Source organism: Procambarus clarkii, chromosome 15 (assembly GCF_040958095.1).
Source record: "Procambarus clarkii isolate CNS0578487 chromosome 15, FALCON_Pclarkii_2.0, whole genome shotgun sequence".
Lineage (NCBI taxonomy): Eukaryota > Metazoa > Arthropoda > Malacostraca > Decapoda > Cambaridae > Procambarus > Procambarus clarkii.
The window spans coordinates 9,874,743-9,897,306 of NC_091164.1; the positions used below are offsets into that span (position 1 = coordinate 9,874,743).

Consider the following 22,564-nt stretch of genomic DNA (forward strand, 5'->3'; position numbering starts at 1 on the left):
TCTCTCTCTCTCTCTCTCGTTAATTTTAGCCTTCAGTTACTACCATTCCTTCCCTACCCCGTCCCATCCTAAATCCTTATCCTGACCCCACTTCCAAGTGCTATGTAGTCGTAATGGCTTGGCGCTTTCCCCCTGATAGTTCCTATTCCTACTGCTTCTACTCTTTCTTGAATCATCTCTTCTTGCTCTTAATCTCTTTATCGTATTATTCTTCCTCTAGTCTCTTCTGCCAAGAAAGGCGGTGCTTGCCCCCAATGAAATAATTTACATAATATATTCTGGCCTCCAACCTCCGCCACTATTTTGTACCCAATTGTCGGCAGCGACGGAATCTTTGTGGAAACTCTGGCGACTACAGCGGCCCCGAGGGCCAACTTTCACAATACAACACCTACCCTTAACAATACAACACCTACCCTTAACAATACAACACCTACCCTTAACAATACAACACCTACCCTTAACAATACAACACCTACCCTTAACAATACAACACCTACCCTTAACAATACAACACCTACCCTTAACAATACAACACCTACCCTTAACAATACAACACCTACCAAAAACTGTCGCACTAGAAAATGGCAGCGGCTCGCGAAATTTCCCGTTTTCTGTTTTGGGTCCTCTGGCAGGTTAGGATAACGGGGACTTTAGTTTCTTGACGTTGGGACATCTTAGGAGGCCGGGCTGGTTGTTCTCGATGAAGCAGGGGCTAGATTCACGAAGCAGTTACGCTAGCACTTACGAACCTGTACATCTTTTCTCAATCTTTGGCGGCTTTGTTTACAATTACTAAACAGTTAATGAGCTCCGACGCACCAGGAGGCTGTTTATAACAATAACAACAGTCGATTGGCAAGTTTCCATGCTTGTAAACTGTTTAATAAATGTAACCAAAGCCGTCAAAGATTGAGGAAAGATGTACACGTTCTTAAGTGCTTGCGTAACTGCTTCGTGAATCTGGCCCCCAGGTCTTGAAGAATTGCACTATATACACCACTCTACAATACCTGTTGGCCTTCTCGACCTCTACAGAACTACGTCGACGCATGTAAGCTACGTCTCAACCTCCAGCTGACTCTTACATTCCTCTGATAGGAATACGTTTTATTATATAGGACAGCAGCAGGCACCGCTCCTGTGCCAGGTAAGTTTACTACGGGCTCACCATAGCCCGTGCTACTTGAAACTTGTTCCGAGTAGCTGAATCTATAACATATATAGGACTAGATCCACACTGACGAGCTGTCTGACATACATACATCCCTCCACTAAGGGAATACAGTCTTGGCTGTATTCTCTGAATGTGTGTTCGGATTGGCAGGACACACATGCTGTATTCTCTTAATGGGTGTTCGGATTGTCAGGATACACATGCTGTATTCTCTGAATGGGTGTTCGGATTGTCAGGATACACATGCTGTATTCTCTGAATGTGTGCTCGGATTGGCAGGATACACATGCTGTATTCTCTGAATGGGTGTTCGGATTGTCAGGATACACATGCTGTATTCTCTTAATGGGTGTTCGGATTGTCAGGATACACATGCTGTATTCTCTGAATGGGTGTTCGGATTGTCAGGATACACATGCTGTATTCTCTTAATGGGTGTTCGGATTGTCAGGATACACATGCTGTATTCTCTGAATGGGTGTTCGGATTGTCAGGATACACATGCTGTATTCTCTGAATGTGTGCTCGGATTGGCAGGATACACATGCTGTATTCTCTGAATGTGTGCTCGGATTGGCAGGATACATACGGCCTAGTCCCGTCGCTGTCCTTAATAACAAGCAAAACAAATTATCCTCATTTGTTGCCGCCAACGTAACAAGAGAAGCTTTAGCTGGGCCAGCTCGGGGCACTTGGTATGTGGGCCTGCGGGCCGCTCCAAGCAACAGCCTGGTGGACCAAACTCTCACAAGTCAAGTCTGGCCTCGGGCCGGGCTTGGGGAGTAGAAGAACTCCCAGAATCCCATCAAGCAGGTATCAAGCACTCTCCCTGCTGATTGAGCAATGGGCTTAATGCAAATATCAAACTCGCCCCTCTCATCTAATACGTCAAATTGTGTACGTTATGGTCCCCGAACGTACAGATTACAAGGTGATATGATAAACAGCGGCTCAGAAATGCCCCAGTTTTCAATGGGTGGGTTGCTTGGGTTGGTGCGTGTATGGGTAGGTTAGGTTAGGTTAGGTTAGCACTTTGTATTCTGTTCGTTGTGGCAGATCAAGAGACCGTGTTGCACAGGTACAAGAATAATGCCACGGGTGCAACACTGCATGGAATCGTCTGTGCAGTTACCAGTACCAAACTCAACCAGTTAATTGTTGACCAGACCACACACTAGAAGGTGAAGGGACGACGACGTTTCGGTCCGTCCTGGACCATTCTCAAGTCGATTGCCAGTTAATACAGATATACACAACTGCTTACTCAAGGTAACAATGCGTCATCAGGGATGATACAAGACGTTATCTTGAGGGTTATCTTGAGATCATTTCGGGGCTTAGCGTCCCGGCGACCCGGTCCTCGACCAGGCCTCCTTTTTGTTACACACCCCCAGGAAGCAGCCCGTAGCAGCTGTCTAACTCCCAGGTACCTATTTACTGCTAGGTGAACACGGGCATCAGGGTGAAATTAATTCTGCCCAGTTGTTTCCTCCTCCACCGAAGGATCGAACCCGGAACCTTAAGACTACGAACCCCGAGCGCTGTCCACTCAGCCGTCAGGCCCCCTGGTTTCCTCACAAAATGGCTTGAGGAACCCGTCCTCTCCAGCGACCACAAACGTCTCTAAAACAATGCACTAAATTGCCCGAACCTAACCAAGGAGTCACGAACAGAAAACGTGACATCACGTCAACTTGACCAGCTGCTGTGATTTTGTAACGCGTCTTTATTCTGACGTTGGGAATTGTTACGTCAAAAATGTGTCATGCGAGAGCGGGGGGGGGGGAGGGGGGAGGGAGGGGGGGGAAGAGGAGGGGATGGAGGGAAATATCAAGAGAAAGCGCCAAGTCATTACGACTATATAGCACTGGGAAGGGGTCAGGATAAGGATTTGGGATGGGACGGGGGAAATGAATGGTGCCCTAACCACTTGGATGGTCGGGGGATTGAACGCCGACCTGCATGAAGCGAGACCGTCGCTCTACCGTTAACACCATCTCGTTACAAATATATCGCTGCAACGCCCCTCGCTGTAACCCACTTTCCTTCTGTAATCTGAGAACTCTGGAGAAGAGAAAGTTCTATATCAGACGTCTTAAAAAAATAAAACCAGGAAATAAAGGCGAGAGGGGAAAGTCCTTTCATCAGGTAATTTCATTTCTCGATTCATTCTTTATCCACAACTTTCTCCCCTCCGGACGGCCTCCGTGCGAGGGGGGGGTCTGTGGGGGTATGGGGAGGGGGGTCAGGGTGACCTTGGGGGAGGCGGTGACCCTTGGTGACCCCAGGCGAGCACTTGACCCCCAAGGGGGGGTCACAGCCGCTGGGGCATCTTCACTTTCACTGACCACGCTTCACAAGGCTCGTGAGAGAGGGAGCTAAAGATGGCGGAGGTGTGAACCGTTGGAGGAGGAGGTCATTGAAGGAGTTGGTTTGTCATGCTGATGTTTGTGTCATCTGCAAAGGTGGACACGAAGCTGGGACTAGCAATTCTCTCCATTTCTGAAATGAGAAAGAGCAGTGGTGCCAGGACTGTGCCCTGGGGTACAGTCCTGGACTGTGGTACCCCAGTCCTGGTACTCCAGGACTGTGCCCTGGGGTACAGTGGTGATTTCGCAGGTGAAAACAATATTTATTTTTTCCTTGATCTCTTATATAAGCTTTCCGTTCAACAAAATAGCATCAGCGTCGACTAGACTTCTTCGATCTCCCTCTATACATTTCGATTTATTTCATGTGATGGTCCTATACCCGCTTAAGCAATAAGCCTTTCCGTTTCATTTATTTTGTCCAGTCGTTTGCGTTCTTTTTCTTGAGAACTGTTGGAGAACAAATCCACAAGGGCCGTGACGAGGGTTCGAACCTACGTCCGAGAGGATCCCAGACGTGCCTTAATCGACTGAGCTACGACATGGTCAAAAGAATCGCAACCGGGAAATCAACTTCACCTACCACGGGTCCTGCAGTCTCACCGAGACACAAACCAGGTTTTTACACAATTCCCCCCATGCACCCGAGCTCGGCCAACAAGCTATTCTACCTCTTCGCCCTTCATTACACACAGAAATCACAATAGCCTGATGCATCAAATGAACAAATCTGTTGGAGAAGGTGAAGGGAAGGGGGACTGGTGGAGGAGGAAGTTGGAGGGGATATTGTTGGAGGAGGAGGTTGATGGAGGGGGAAGGTTGGCTTGACGTGGTTCACACCATCTATACCTAACCTCTCCTCTTTCGTGCGGTTCCGACATCAACTTTACTGTGTGTCTAAGAAACAAGATTTTTTCCAACATGATTACTCCCCAGGTCTTTGACTGCATTATACGTGGCTTGACTGTATTATATATGGAGCCACATGACCCTGAAGACATCAACAGGGGCGCCACATGACCCCTGAAGACATCAACAGGGGAGCCACATGACCCTGAAGACATCAACAGGGGCGCCACATGACCCTGAAGACATCAACAGGGGCGCCACATGACCCCTGAAGACATCAACAGGGGCGCCACATGACCCCTGAAGACATCAACAGGGGCGCCACATGACCCCTCAAGACATCAACAGGGGCGCCACATGACCCCTCAAGACATCAACAGGGGCGCCACATGACCCTGAAGACAACAACAGGGGCGCCACATGACCCCTGAAGACATCAACAGGGGCGCCACATGACCCCTGAAGACATCAACAGGGGCGCCACATGACCCTGAAGACATCAACAGCGGCGCCACATGACCCTGAAGACATCAACAGGGGCGCCACATGACCCTCAAGACATCAACAGGGGCGCCACATGACCCCTGAAGACATCAACAGGGGCGCCACATGACCCCTGAAGACATCAACATGGGCGCCACATGACCCCTGAAGACATCAACAGGGGCGCCACATGACCCTCAAGACATCAACAGGGGCGCCACATGACCCTCAAGACATCAACAGGGGCGCCACATGACCCTCAAGACATCAACAGGGGCGCCACATGACCCTCAAGACATCAACAGGGGCGCTACATGACCCCTGAAGACATCAACAGGGGCGCCACATGACCCCTGAAGACATCAACAGGGGCGCCACATGACCCCTAAAGACATCAACAGGGGCGCCACATGACCCTCAAGACATCAACAGGGGCGCCACATGACCCCTGAAGACATCAACAGGGGCGCCACATAACCCCTGAAGACATCAACAGGGGCGCCACATGACCCCTGAAGACATCAACAGGGGCGCCACATGACCCCTGAAGACATCAACAGGGGCGCCACATGACCCTCAAGACATCAACAGGGGCGCCACATGACCCTCAAGACATCAACAGGGGCGCCACATGATCCTCAAGACATCATCAGGGGCGCCACATGACCCTCAAGACATCAACAGGGGCGCCACATGACCCTGAAGACATCAACAGGGGCGCCACATGACCCTCAAGACATCAACAGGGGCGCCACACGACCCTCAAGACATCAACAGGGGCGCCACACGACCCTCAAGACATCAACAGGGGCGCCACATGACCCCTGAAGACATCAACAGGGGCGCCACATGACCCCTGAAGACATCAACAGGGGCGCCACATGACCCCTGAAGACATCAACAGGGGCGCCACATGACCCCTGAAGACATCAACAGGGGCGTCACATGACCCCTGAAGACATCAACAGGGGCGCCACATGACCCCTGAAGACATCAACAGGGGCGCCACATGACCCCTGAAGACATCAACAGGGGCGCCACATGACCCTCAAGACATCAACAGGGGCGCCACATGACCCTCAAGACATCAACAGGGGCGCCACATGACCCTCAAGACATCAACAGGGGCGCCACATGACCCTCAAGACATCAACAGGGGCGCCACATGACCCTGAAGACATCAACAGCGGCGCCACATGACCCTGAAGACATCAACAGGGGCGCCACATGACCCCTGAAGACATCAACAGGGGCGCCACATGACCCCTGAAGACATCAACAGGGGCGCCACATGACCCCTGAAGACATCAACAGGGGCGCCACATGACCCCTGAAGACATCAACAGGGGCGCCACATGACCCTCAAGACATCAACAGGGGCGCCACATGACCCTCAAGACATCAACAGGGGCGCCACATGACCCTCAAGACATCAACAGGGGCGCCACATGACCCTCAAGACATCAACAGGGGCGCCACATGACCCTCAAGACATCAACAGGGGCGCCACATGACCCTCAAGACATCAACAGGGGCGCCAACTGACCCTCAAGACATCAACAGGGGCGCCACATGACCCTCAAGACATCAACAGGGGCGCCAACTGACCCTCAAGACATCAACAGGGGCGCCACATGACCCTCAAGACATCAACAGGGGCGCCACATGACCCCTGAAGACATCAACAGGGGCGCCACATGACCCCTGAAGACATCAACAGGGGCGCCACATGACCCCTGAAGACGTCAACAGGGGCGCCACATGACCCTCAAGACATCAACAGGGGCGCCACATGACCCTCAAGACATCAACAGGGGCGCCACATGACCCCTGAAGACATCAACAGGGGCGCCACATGACCCCTGAAGACATCAACAGGGGCGCCACATGACCCTGAAGACATCAACAGGGGCGCCACATGACCCCTGAAGACATCAACAGGGGCGCCACATGACCCCTGAAGACATCAACAGGGGCGCCACATGACCCCTGAAGACATCAACAGGGGCGCCACATGACCCCTGAAGACATCAACAGGGGCGCCACATGACCCCTGAAGACATCAACAGGGGCGCCACATGACCCCTGAAGACATCAACAGGGGCGCCACATGACCCTCAAGACATCAACAGGGGCGCCACATGACCCCTGAAGACATCAACAGGGGCGCCACATGACCCCTGAAGACATCAACAGGGGCGCCACATGACCCCTGAAGACATCAACAGGGGCGCCACATGACCCCTGAAGACATCAACAGGGGCGCCACATGACCCCTGAAGACATCAACAGGGGCGCCACATGACCCCTGAAGACATCAACAGGGGCGCCACATGACCCTCAAGACATCAACAGGGGCGCCAACTGACCCTCAAGACATCAACAGGGGCGCCAACTGACCCTCAAGACATCAACAGGGGCGCCAACTGACCCTCAAGACATCAACAGGGGCGCCAACTGACCCTCAAGACATCAACAGGGGCGCCAACTGACCCTCAAGACGTCAACAGGGGCGCCACATGACCCTCAAGACATCAACAGGGGCGCCACATGACCCCTGAAGACATCAACAGGGGCGCCACATGACCCCTGAAGACATCAACAGGGGCGCCACATGACCCCTGAAGACGTCAACAGGGGCGCCACATGACCCTCAAGACATCAACAGGGGCGCCACATGACCCTCAAGACATCAACAGGGGCGCCACATGACCCCTGAAGACATCAACAGGGGCGCCACATGACCCCTGAAGACATCAACAGGGGCGCCACATGACCCCTGAAGACATCAACAGGGGCGCCACATGACCCTCAGAGCATTAACAAGTAAAATAAGAAACACGATGAACGAAAACACACAAATGAAAAAACGTAAAATTAGAAAAAAACAGGAAAAAAACGTGAACGTGGATTAAAATAAAATAAAAAATGCACTAAGAAAAAGAAAATGAGTAGAAAGAAAGAAGAAAATATGCTAAAAAAAATTAGAAAATTGCAAAACAAAAACAATTTAATAACAAAAATAGCAAAAAAAAAAGGAAAATGAAAAGGAATAAGAAAAATATACAAAATAAAGGCCTAACACGAGGGATGGAAAGAGTGAAGAGGAGAGAAATATTCAATTGTAGAGAGATGAGCAGAGTGAGGCACTCTGAGTGAGTGAGTGAGAGTGAGGCACTCAAGTGTTGACAGTGAGGGTACAAGTGCCAACTCCACTTTCACTAATCACGACCCCCAGTCACCCTCCACCCCTCCCCCCCCCCCCCCCCCCCCCCCGTCCTCTTTAACCACCGCCGCCACTCTGTCCGGTGGTAAAAAAAAAAAAAAAAACTTTGGGGAAAAGGAGCAATTGAAGAAGAAGGGATCCTACCTAAGGAGGAAGGATATTACGACTTACAGGGAAGAGGAGGTCTTGCCGGCCGGACTCCAGCACCACGCCGGCAGACTTCCACAAAGGCTTCAATTACATAAAGCCTTAACAGACAGCCAGTGATTTCATCTCTAATTCATCTTGGTCACTCCGGAGTACGTCGGTTCAATCACCAATACTTCACTAAGTATCACAGACAAACAGACAACTGACAGTCTGCACCGACTCGGCCCACTTGTTAAACTGGAATCCGTCTTGAGTTAACGACTGTCTTGGGTGAACTGATTCCTGTCGACCAAGATAACCCCCCCCCCCACATCACTTCCGATGAGTAAAATTTGATTAGTAAGAAAGAAAGTACACAGGCATCAGTAAGCTCACAGCCATCCACCGGGAAACAGAAAATGGGGTCGAGTGCGCTCAACAGATGGCGTTGACATCATCACACCTCCCCTTTTATTAAAAGAATTGGGGTCGGGTGCGCTCAACAGATGGCGTCGACATCGTCACAGGCATCAAGTGTACAGAAACGTGCCCAAACATGTCTCCCAGTCCGAGCATCAAATCTAGGCTCAACAAGTTGGGCAAGAGAACCGTGCTTAAAAAACATTAAATAACAAAAAAAGGAGAAAATATATTTTTTGCAAAATATGAAGTGTTCGTTTATACGAATATGGAAGAAGTCAGAGTTATGTAATATATATATATATATATATATATATATATATATATATATATATATATATATATATATATATATATATATATATATACACATATATATTTACTTTATTTGAACTTTGTTACAAAAAAGGAGTTACATATGGGTTACAAAGATAGTTATCATAGGTTGTCGAGTTCATCCAGCTCCTCAGATGGCGGGCAGGAACCCTGGATGCAGTGCGCATTTCCCCTCTGTATCGCCACACTGAGGCGCTGGAAAAGAAAGCTTGCAGCTCTTGGGTCCCTTGTTGTTTCAATGAGCCTAGAACCCAGTTCCTTCAAAAAACTGGTAGCACTTTTACCCCAGGCGCCGAGTGTCTCAGAAGCAATGGGGACAAAATTGTAGTGGTGATCCAGTTCTCTATACTTACGGGATTTGGCTGCTTCCCTGTGGGTGGCAGCGCCACCTGGTTGTGCAACACTGAGGTTAATGTAGGTGTATATATATATATATATATATATATATATATATATATATATATATATATATATATATATATATATATATTGTGACGATAATCTCTTTCAAGAGAGATTGAGCCTGCTCTTCCCTCCAAAGTACATTACAACAACAGATAATATAGAAGATATATCCAGCAAGTATCTCCAAAACGTTTTGCCCAGAGAGCAAAACGTATCCAGCACACCGGCACACCTGCTCGCCCCCGCCACCGTAACCGGCAAACTGCTTGTCCATCGCCTGCCTGTCGCTGATTGGCTGGTGTCCCATCGCACCTGCCTTCCACCCTCCGCCACTAGTTGATGTCTGGGCTGCAGCGACCCAGAGAAGGCAGAATATTCCAGTGCTCCTTGCAGGTGACATCTCTCATTGGTAGACTAAGCCTTGGCTTACGTGTACTAAGGGAGGTGGCAGCTCGAAGCCAATATTCCGGCATCATCATTTATTATTTACTTTGCAATTACTCACTTGTCTTAACGTAACTTTTCATTTGCCAGTGATTATTCTTATTATTTTGTTTGTTGACTTGTCTGTTATATTTTATGCTCAATTTTATTCATGTCTTGCTTTTCTAACGTAATTAAAATTTCATTGTTAAATTTACTTGTGTTTTGTGTGTCTTCCCATTACCTTACCACAGACGAAAGTTCCAGCTTTTCTCTCTTTTTTTCTTTATGTGACGAGGCCCTGCCCCTAGCTTTTGAAACAGCCGAACACCAACGCTTTACCGTCACAATATATATATATATATATATATATATATATATATATATATATATATATATATATATATATATATATGAGAAAAAGCCTGAATGGTCCCCAGGACAATATGGAACTGAAAACTCACACCCCAGAAGTGACTCGAACCCATACTCCCAGAAGCAACGCAACTGGTATGTACAAGACGCCTTAATCCACTTGACCATATATATATATATATATATATATATATATATATATATATATATATATATATATATATATATATATATATATATATATATATATCGCCCCCAAACAAAGAAGTTTGGGGTTTGGGGCGATAAATGTCATAGAAAACGACATTATTATTAAACTGACATAAAATGCTTCAGTTAAAAAAAAAAAAAACATACCCTTCCCTTTCGCCGATAAATTCCAAGGCAAGAAATAAAACACGCGCATGATCAAGCGAGGAACACGGAGACGGACAAACATGGTAGGCGAGGAAGGACAAAGGAACCGGAGAAGACTAATATGGAAGAGAAGGCGTGGAGGAGGAGGAGGAGGAGGACACGATCACTGAGAGAAGAGAAGCCGTCACGATGCTTCACCAGTGAACATTACTAATAAAGAATCACCACTCAATAGTATTAATAATGACCAGTAAAATTAAACTGCCATTTAATAATAATAAAAACTTTGAAACTCGACTCAACTCGATATACTTTAAATCGGCAATTAAAATAATGAAAATGAATCTTTTTCATATAACACAAACTGACATAAAATAAAACATAACATTTATAGTAATAAAAATAATAGTTAGACATTACGTGTTTCTGTCTAATTGCGAGTTTCAAAATTATTGTCAAGAATTATGCCGAAGATGTCACAGACTTCGCCCTGAATGTGCATAATATTTACATATTATATATATATGTAAATATAAACTGTAAAAAAGAAGTGAAGATGTGGGTGAGAGGTGAGAGTGAAGGTGAGAGTGAAGATGAGAGTGAAGATGAGAGTGAAGATGAGAGTGAAGATGAGAGTGAAGATGAGAGTGAAGGTGAAAGTGAGAGTGAAAGTGAGAGTGAAGGTGAGAGTAAACCGGAGCAGCGACCAACCAGGCGACAGCCAACACACATAGACCACAACACCAACAACAACAGCACCAGATCACAACACGTTTTACGACCGACGGCCGAAGTGCATTCCCGTCCCCTCTTCTTGGTGACGATGGCGAGTGATCCCCAGCATTAGGGTGGGGGTTAGTTTTGATGGTGTCGTCAGGGCAACCGTGAACATTAACATCGCTCCTTCCGCCAACCATTAGAGCAATTGTATCCCCGCAGGAAAGGTGCGGAACCACTAGCTAAGGGGGATCCAATTCACTGAATGAAAAAATATTTGATGAATCCTGACCCAGAATCCGTGGAGGGACGGTAATATAACGAAGCATTACTGAGCTTGTGACCTCAACAATGCTGCCTCTGTTGAAGTATAGTTAAAGAGCACTAACGACCGACAATATATTTATACACACACACACACACACACAGTCAATTTAGTTTACTTCAAAGAGTTGTTCCAAATCACACGCGAATAGCAACACTTTAAAACACCGACTACATATATAAAATCAAAATACCTCAAAAGTCACTTTACACGGAATCTTTATGTGGCGGATACACTAGCAGGCCTCAACAGCCAGGCAGTTATACACCCCCAGACAACACTATCACACCAGCTATACACATTTTACGGTCGAACATCAGACGTGTTGATACACCTACACACTGCCGCTGTAACGAGGTGGTCGGTTAGTGTGGAGACGCGAGCGGCCGCTGGCATACTGGGGTTAGGCTACCCATGTTCACGCTAATCTTTAAATGTTTTTAACTACTCTAGTAAGTTCTTTTTTTGTTTCAATAAAGATGCCATCTTCTCGCAGCGGAATTTGAATATTACACGCAAGAAGACTCGGAAGTTTGCCGGACTGTGGGTGCTTGTTGAGAAGGGAATGAGAATCCTAATGGACTGTTCTTTATTTACAATTCCTCTTTAACGTTGAAAAAATTTACTCCGTGCTTTTAACTAATGTCCATTGTTTACATTCGACACTTACCTTGTTTTATACTATTAATGAATCAGCTTTTATCACAAAATTTGTCTCAAACGGTGGTAATGACTTCGCCATTGCTAGACCGGAGTTATATTTGGAATATACAAATATATATATTAAGAATATATATATATAGTGAATATATTTAAATTTGAAATTTCTAGGTAATAATATATATATATTATATATATATATATATTATATGTATATATATGTATATATATATATATATATATATATATATATATATATATATATATATATATATATATATATATATATATATATATATATATATGCCAACAGGTGGCTTCTCCCAGCCTCCACAATACCTCCAGAAGACATTACCATTACAACAGCCACAGTGGTGCCAAGACCCACAACACAGACGTGAGAGCCGCGTGTACAGGTGTGCTTCCCGCCCCACTCTTACGTGACAACACGTATTCGTGAACCTCAATGGGGTTTGAGCATGAGGCTGCAACACTAAATGGTGCACTTTAACGTCAAAACCGATAAGAAGGCGAGAATTTCTCTAAATAATATGAAAAGCCTTGGGGAGGGGAAAGCCTTGTATGATCCTAAACGGTGGCATTTTAAAGCCTAAACGCGGAGATTTCAGTCCATATATGCTGGTGATCTAACTTTGTACACTGTTGATATATTGATCACATCTATATTGACCACAGTCGGTTAACACGACCATTTGGACGCCCAGCCCGTTCTTGGGAACGTTCTTAACTCTGTACATACAACGATAAACAAGGATATATATACACCTCAGTATGCCTGTATATCCTTGGGGAGAAGGGAGAGTTGTGTGTGTGTGTATACTGTACCTCTTAAGGACAACAAGAGTCCTGCCAGGAGCTCGACAATCTCAGCATCTGGTCAAGGATCTATATATATATATATATATATATATATATATATATATATATATATATATATATATATATATATATATATATATATATATATATATATATATATATATATGTACATCATCCTTCCTTTCTACTTCAAGGAATTGGTTCGAGCTGCCAGTATTGTCTTGAGAACCGAGGCTACGATTCATCACACATTTACGCATCTTGCGAAACCTGTACATCTTTCTTTAATCATGGTGAGATTGCTTACGGTTATTAAAACAAGTGTGTGTGTGTGCATTTTTCAAAACTTCACAACCCAAGATTATAGTTATAAACAACCTCGAAGAAGCTCATACACTGCTTTATAGATGTAAACAAAACCGCCATGACTGAGGACAGATGTACAGGTTTCGTAAGGGGTTGCGTAAATGCTTGATTTAATCCTATAGATAAGTTATATATATCTCAGTGGGGTAATACCAGGTGTTATATAACGTTGGGATATAACTACATGTGTTATGTATCTCGGTAGATACACATAGCTGACACATGTATAAGAGGACACAGCATCTTATCCCCCCCCCTTCCCCTCCTCTTCTGGAGCCAGATGAGGTGATCCCTCAGCCTCCAATAAGATGACATCTCCTCCTTGACACAATCTGGCCGTCTCTTACCTTTCAGCTGCTTAACCACCTTCTTAGCGGGGTCCAGCCAGTGCTGTGGAAGGAAGAAATACTCTTTATTAACAAGGTTAATAAAGATATTAAAGATATTAACAAGGTGTTAATATTTATTAACACCACACACTCACTCAAAACAGTAAATCTCTCTTATATATATATAAAAGAGAGATTATATATATATATATATATATATATATATATATATATATATATATATATATATATATATGTCGTACCTAGTAGCCAGAACGCACTTCTCAGCCTAATATGCAAGGCCCAATTTGCCTAATAAGCCAAGTTTTCATGAATTAATTATTTTTCGACAACCAAACCTACCTAACCTAACCTAACCTAACTTTTTCGGCTACCTAACCAAACCTAACCTATAAAGATAGGTTAGGTTAGGTTAGGTAGGGTTGGTTAGGTTTGGTCATATATCTACGTTAATTTTAACTCCAATAAAAAAAAATTGACCTCTTACGTAATGAAATGGGTAGCTTTATCATTTCATAAGAAAAAAATTAGAGAAAATATATTAATTCAGGAAAACTTGGCTTATTAGGCAAATCGGGTCTTGAATAGTAGGCCGAGAAATGCATTCTGGCTACTAGGTACGACATATATATATATATATATATATATATATATATATATATATACATATATATATATATATATATATATATATATATATATATATATATATATATATAAGTAGTAACTCCTTGTAACTGTAAGTAACCAAGTAACTCCTAAAAAGCAAGTAACTTCTTGCTTTTGTTTTAGTCAAATACAATGATACAATACAGAAACCTATTGGCGTTTTTGTATATTAATACTTTTTAATACATTATTTTTTTAGTAATTTTTCATATTACTATTTCACAATATTAATACTATGTAAATTGACAACAAATTGTTATTTCTTCAGCACAGACAAAACAATTATACTGATTTATAAATACAAAAATGGTTTAAAATACATATTATTCATTTACTTGCTTTCACGTATTAACATTATTAACTTTTAAGTTAATCCGCGAGAAAGTGAAAGAGGTTTGTGAAATATATAATTACCGAAACATATATACTTTGTGCTTCATATACAGACTATACGTAATATATAATTGTAAGAAATACAAATATTTTAGATCATATTATACACTTGCCTTGATATATTGCTTCGAAGGTCAATATATCCGCGGCCCGGTCTCTGATCAGGCCTCCCGATTGGTGGTCTGATCAACCAGGCTGTTAGATGCAGCTGCTTGCAGTCTGACGTATGAATCATAGACCGGTTGATCAAGTATTCATTAGAGGTGTTTTTTTCAAGGTATCTCGACAGTGTTCAAGAAACGGAATTTGATAATCCCCTCCAAAGGATACCTGATCAACCAGGCTGTGACTCATATGTCAAACTGCGAACAGCTGTGTCTAACAGCCTGGTTGATCAGGCCACCAGCCAGGAGGTAATTGATCCCTGGAACCAATAACAGGTACAGTACAGGCAGGCAGGTGTTAAGGGTGTTGTTCCATTGCGTAATCTGATTGTATTCCATGTTATTCCCATTCTGATCTGTTCGTGTTTACCACAGCGGCCTGGTCGCTAGAGGAGATAGGAGGAAGCCTGGTCGACGACCGGGCCGCGGGGAAGCTAAGCCCCGAAAACACCTGAAGGTGTTTCAAGGAGCCGGAACCTGCCTCTAGTGACCATCTTGAGGTTATCTTGAGATGATTTCGGGGCTTTTTAGTGTCCCCGCGGCTCGGTCCTCGACCAGGCCTCCACCCCCAGGAAGCAGCCCGTGACAGCTGACTAACACCCAGGTACCTATTTTACTGTTAGGTAACAAGGGCATAGGGTGAAAGAAACTCTGCCCATTGTTTCTCGCCGGCGCCTGGGATCGAACCCAGGACCACAGGATCACAAGTCCAGCGTGCTGTCCGCTCGGCCGACCGGCTCACCATGTTTCCCTTGACCTTCTGAGAGACCCGGTGTACATCAGTTTGTAGTGGCCTCTCTATTGATTGATTGATTGTTGCCGCCGAAGGCGGCTAGTTTATTGTGCACCCCATACTCATCCTGTGAGCGGTAGCGCAAAAGCATTACAGAGGGCACAAAAGGTCTTTATCAGACCTCATCTTAGATTATTACATAAACAATTTCTTCTATCTTCACATCTTATAGTTACAATGTCAGCTAGTTACAGAGAAAGTGCTATTACAAGAGCTACATATTTACAGTAAGTCACTCTCTATTGATCTCTTTCTTATCCTGGAACACACACACACACTTACCGCACACAGCCCATGTAAGATGAAGCTCACTTCAACAGCCATTTAAAGGTCGTAACCATCTCTCTATAACAGTAATTCTTTACTAATAAGGTATTCATCTCGGACCCCCCCCCCCCCGCCCCCCGACCAGGGAGCCGGTCGGCCGAGCGGACAGCACGCTGGAATTGTGATCCTGTGGTCCTGGGTTCGATCCCAGGCGCCGGCGAGAAACAATACGCAGAGTTTCTTTCACCCTATGTCCCTGTTACCTAGCAGTAAAATAGGTACCTGGGTGTTAATCAGCTGTCACGGGCTGCTTCCTGGGGGTAGAGGCCTGGTCGAGGACCGGGCCGCGGGGACACTAAAGCCCCGAAATTATCTCAAGATAACCTCAAGAAGATATTGTAATAACCTGCAGACTTTCCTAGTTCTAAAACACATTACTCAGTCCTAAAGTGTATTTTCTTGCGGAAACGTATATCTCGGCGAGGACAGGAAGCTGGCGGCTTGTCAAAATTACCCCCTCCTTAATTGTTCCCAATTCAGGATTTTGAACTGGATCAAAATCTTCAGGATCAGGATCTTGATCAGGATCCTGAGAATCTTCAGGATCTTGGCATCTACGGCTTCGGCGGGTAGGCGGATCCGCGGATTTATAAACCCATGTGTGGGGGAAAACACAACCAAAACATGAGCTAATGCTGTTAGCTTGGAGCGTGATTCCCAAAATTAGAAGATTAGTTTGTTGATTGTGTCGTCGGGAAGTACGTACGAGCTTGAGGATGGACACCTAACGAGCTTGAGGATGGACACCTAACGAGCTTGAAGATGGACACCTAACGAGCTTGAAGATGGACACCTAACGAGCTTGAAGATGGACACCTAACGAGCTTGAGAATGGACACCTAACGAGCTTGAAGATGGACACCTAACGAGCTTGAGAATGGACACCTAACGAGCTTGAAGATGGACACCTAACGAGTTTGAGAATGGACACCTAACGAGCTTGAGGATGGACACCTAACGAGCTTGAGAATGGACACCTAACGAGCTTGAGGATGGACACCTAACGAGCTTGAGAATGGACACCTAACGAGCTTGAAGATGGACACCTAACGAGCTTGAGGATGGACACCTAACGAGCTTGAGGATGGACACCTAACGAGCTTGAAGATGGACACCTAACGAGCTTGAGAATGGACACCTAACGAGCTTGAGGATGGACACCTAACGAGCTTGAGAATGGACACCTAACGAGCTTGAGAATGGACACCTAACGAGCTTGAGGATGGACACCTAACGAGCTTGAGAATGGACACCTAACGAGCTTGAGAATGGACACCTAACGAGCTTGAGGATGGACACCTAACGAGCTTGAGAATGGACACCTAACGAGCTTGAGAATGGACACCTAACGAGCTTGAGGATGGACACCTAACGAGCTTGAGAATGGACACCTAACGAGCTTGAGAATGGACACCTAACGAGCTTGAGGATGGACACCTAACGAGCTTGAGAATGGACACCTAACGAGCTTGAGAATGGACACCTAACGAGCTTGAGGGACACCTATCCATCGTTGTTTCTTCACCTTCACCAGCTGCGTTATTACCACTTGTGACCTCCAGACGGACACCCAAGAGGCGTATTGAACATTTCCTCCAAACTTATCTCACTAAGTTCGGCATTTTGCAGGACCCGTGGGTCACGACCCAGCCTGTTCTCTCTCTATTTGCCACAACGTACACAATCCACCGTCCTAACCTACCCAGAAACCACATGAACCCAAACCAAACCTGATCAACCAGGCTGTGGCTCATACGTCAGGCTGCGAGCAGCTGCGTCCAACAGCCTGGTTGATCAGTCCGGCAACCAGGAGGCCTGGTCGACGACCGGGCCGCGGGGACGCTAAGCCCCGGAAGCACCTCAAGGTAACCTCAAGGTAAGGTAACCCACCTAATCAATAGGAAACGTGGCTGTTAACACGTTGCACTTGGTGAGAACAACAGGGCAGTAGTGGAGAGGACGGGTCAGGTTATCTTGAGGTTATCTTGAGATGATTTCGGGGCTTTAGTGTCCCCGCGGCCCGGTCCTCGACCAGGCCTCCACCCCCAGGAAGCAGCCCGTGACAGCTGACTAACACCCAGGTACCTATTTTACTGCTAGGTAACTGGGGCATAGGGTGAAAGAAACTCTGTCCATTGTTTCTCGCCGGCGCCTGGGATCGAACCCAGGACCACAGGAACACAGGCCCAACGTGCTGTCCGCTCGGCCGACCGGCTCCCAAGCTCGGTCGCTCAACCATACTCTCTCACACAGTGATTGTTAAATACCTGACTATCGTACCAGAATGTAAGATGACCAAATTCCCTCCCAATAAGACGTTATAACAGGGGTCAGGACTCGTTTACAGCTCCAGTAGTGCCTGACAACCTGGCACTTCGCTCTCCCAAACTGACACAGCATGACACAAAAATAACCAGTCCCCAAACAGCCGTCAAATGCTCGTTAAACCAGCGGCCAAATCTTCTGTTCATAAATGACAAACACCTTTTAACACACCCCGTCCCGGGCTAGGCTTGTCCAACCAGCGGTCCAGCCATTAAGTCGTACTCGTAAAGTTTAACGTATTCAAATTTTGTTTTCTCAAATATAAATTAATATTATTCACAAACTAGAATGTGTCGAATAACTCAGCCTAACTTAGGTTTGGTGGGGAGCTTCTACTCGTCATTATTAGTATTCGCGGAACGTGGGTGAAGCATTTAGAGGTGATATTCGAACAGAGGACATGAAGAAAACACTGGTTGATACCTGGTTGATGGGGTTCTGGGAGTTGTTCTACTCCCCAAACCCGGCCCGAGACCAGGCTTGACTTGTGAGAGTTTGGTCCACCAGGTTGTTGCTTGGGAGCGACCCGCAGGCCCACATACCCACCACAGCCCGGTTGGTCCGGCACTTCTTGAAGATGACACTTCTTGAGAAAAACACATCCATCATCTGTTGTAAGTTGTCTGTAAAGTGTTTTTCACTCATAAACAGGCGGGGTGGGGGGGGGGGGGTGTTTGGCGGGTAGATTAACAAACATTTGCCCATTATCGATGAGGGAAGACTGAGCACTCGCAGTAAAACACACACAAGACCAAAACAAAAAACAAAAGGTAGGCCACAAGACCAACAAAAAGTCCGGGTAGCCAGCCGGTAAGACCGGCCTCACACCCGGTTTATGAATCACTTACACCGGATCCTGAAATAATATACCACACGGATTCCCGGGAAACTCGTATAGAGTGAAAGATTCCTCCACACAACACTTGGCGGGCCCCCGAAGCCCATCAGTTACATGCGCCAAAGACCTAACTGATGCGCAGCCGTGTCACTGAGGCCCCGTAACTAACGTGCCACCGCTCTCAAACCTCCTTGAGGTTACCTTGAGGTGCTTCCGGGGCTTAGCGTCCCCGTGGCCCAGTCGTCGACCAGGCCTCCACCTAAACAATGGCATAAACTTCAACACCTTACGAGATCGAGTGTTGAAAATGTTAAAGATAACAGAGGCACTCCATCTCAGACAACACCTGTCATAAGAGGACACAACGTCACTAGATTACAGAGGACACACACTCAGGAACCTGTACACCTGTTGATTGACAGTTGAGAGGCGGGACCAAAGACCCAGAGCTCAACCCCCGTAAGCACAACTAGGTGAGTACAACCTAAAATAAATATATATATATATATATATATATATATATATATATATATATATATATATATATATATATATATATATATATACATATGGAAAATCCACAGAGAAATATGAAAGAAAGTGAACGTTTCAGCCTGTTAAAGCCTTTGTCAACACCAGACTCAGTCAGTCAGTCTGGTGTTGACAAAGGCTTTAACAGGCCGAAACGTTCACTTTCTTTCATATATATCTCTCTGTGGATTTTCCGCATAAAATGATCAGTGTTTTGTGATCGTCAATTGCATACATATATATATATATATATATATATATATATATATATATATATATATATATATATATATATATATATATATATATATATATGATCAAATGGACCTTTGGTGCTGGTATTCAGTATTTCAGTATTCAACGGTATTCAGTGGTGAGGCAACCAGGGTCTTGAAGGAGGGTAACAAAGAGATGAGGCAAGTCTCTGCAAGGTTCAAATTCGAGATCAATCAATCATGTGTGCAATCGGTGTCCACGAGGCTCTCCTGAGGGCTGTCGGTGTTGGCGCTGTGGGCATTGACACACAAAATAATTTAATCGAATTGTTTCAAGTTATGGCCGAACAAATCTTGGGTATTAGTTTCCGCTGTTTAACGTGCATCTTCTGTAACTACTAATTAACCGTTATCATTCTTGTGTCCATTTTTTTTAATACAATTATTTTTTATTATAAATTGTAATCTGAAAATGATCATAGCGGGGGGAGCATATATGTCATCCCAGAGGTCAGGGGGGGGGGGTATAGAGTTTCTCTGTGCAGGTGTGGGGGGTGAGGGAGCTTACTGGTACAGGTGTGGGGGATGAGGGAGGTTACTGGGGCAGGTGTGGGGGGTGAGGGAGGTTACTGGTGCAGGTGTGGGGGTGAGGGAGGTTACTGGTGCAGGTGTGGGGGGTGAGGGAGGTTACTGGTGCAGGTGTGGGGGGTGAGGGAGGTTACTGGTGCAGGTGTGGGGGATGAGGGAGGTTACTGGTGCAGGTGTGGGGGGTGAGGGAGGTTACTGGTGCAGGTGTGGGGGAGAGGGAGGTTACTGGTGCAGGTGTGGGGGTGAGGAAGGTTACTGGTGCAGGTGTGGGGGGTGAGGGAGGTTACTGGTACCGGTGTGGGGGGTGAGGGAGGTTACTGGTGCAGGTGTGGGGGGTGAGGGAGCTTACTGGTGCAGGTGTGGGGGATGAGGGAGGTTACTGGTGCAGGTGTGGGGAGTGAGGGAGGTTACTGGTGCAGGTGTGGGGGGTGAGGGAGCTTACTGGTGCAGGTGTGGGGGATGAGGGAGGTTACTGGTGCAGGTGTGGGGGTGAGGGAGGTTACTGGTGCAGGTGTGGGGGGTGAGGGAGGTTACTGGTACCGGTGTGGGGGGTGAGGGAGGTTACTGGTGCAGGTGTGGGGGGTGAGGGAGGTTACTGGTGCAGGTGTGGGGGGTGAGGGAGGTTACTGGTGCAGATGTGGGGGTTAGGGAGGGTACAGGTGTGTGGGGAGGGGTCAGGGAGGGTACAAGGTTACCGGTACAGGTGTGTGTGTGTGAGGTTCAGGGAGGGTTACAAGGTTACCGGTACAGGTGTGTGTGACCACTCACTACCACCTAGCCATACCAAACAGGTCTCCACCCAGCACTCCTGGGCGTCACCTTCAGCAGTGATACCAGCACCGTGGAGGTAGGGAGGGAGGGGAGGTTGGGCAAGGTAGGGTATTACTCAGCAGCAGTAATACCAGCCCCCCCAGGGCCACCCCACCACTGAGTAGCACCGGCTATGGCGAGCCCGTGGTAGCGCACCATGGGGCACCACATTTACCGACCCGTCGCTGGGACTCTGCCCCGCCACCACCATCGTCACTGCTGCCAGCGTAGAAGATGAAGAAGATGAGAGATGAAGCACTTAGCGACCTCAACGGTTGATGAAGCACTTACCGACTGCAACGGTTGATGAAGCACTTAACGACCGCAACGGTTGATGAAGCACTTACCGACTGCAACGGTTGATGAAGCACTTACCGACTGCAACAGTTGATGAAGCACTTAACGACCGCAACGGTTGATGAAGCACTTACCGACTGCAACGGTTGATGAAGCACTTAACGACCGCGACGGTTGATGAAGCACTTAACGACCGCGACGGTTGATGAAGCACTTAACGACCGCGACGGTTGATGAAGCACTTAACGACCGCGACGGTTGATGAAGCACTTAACGACCGCGACGGTTGATGAAGCACTTAACGACTGCAACGGTTGATGAAGCACTTAACGACTGCAACGGTTGATGAAGCACTTAACGACTGCAACGGTTGATGAAGCACTTAACGACCGCGACGGTTGATGAAGCACTTAACGACCGCGACGGTTGATGAAGCACTTAACGACCGCGACGGTTGATGAAGCACTTAACGACCGCGACGGTTGATGAAGCACTTAACGACTGCAACGGTTGATGAAGCACTTAACGACTGCAACGGTTGATGAAGCACTTAACGACTGCAACGGTTGATGAAGCACTTAACGACCGCAACGGTTGATGAAGCACTTACCGACCGCGACGGTTGATGAAGCACTTACCGACCGCAACGGTTGATGAAGCACTTAACGACCGCAACGGTTGATGAAGCACTTAACGACCGCGACGGTTGATGAAGCACTTACCGACTGCAACGGTTGATGAAGCACTTAACGACTGCAACGGTTGATGAAGCACTTAACTACTGCAACGGTTGATGAAGCACTTACC

General features: G+C 46.4%; 1 protein-coding gene across 13 annotated transcripts in view; it reads right to left on the reverse strand.

The window, feature by feature from the left end:
- The window catches only part of LOC123761441 (band 4.1-like protein 4), an 817,171-nt gene that overhangs the window by 188,172 nt on the left and 606,435 nt on the right, over nt 1-22,564 (reverse strand). For all 13 annotated transcript variants that reach the window (XR_011228615.1, XM_069324962.1, XM_069324958.1 and 10 more), the window contains one exon: nt 13,805-13,847. Coding sequence is in view for 12 of the 13 variants with exons in the window: in XM_069324962.1 (XP_069181063.1) it covers nt 13,805-13,847 (43 nt within the window). In the remaining variant the exon portion in view is untranslated. The remainder of the gene's footprint in view (nt 1-13,804; nt 13,848-22,564) is intronic.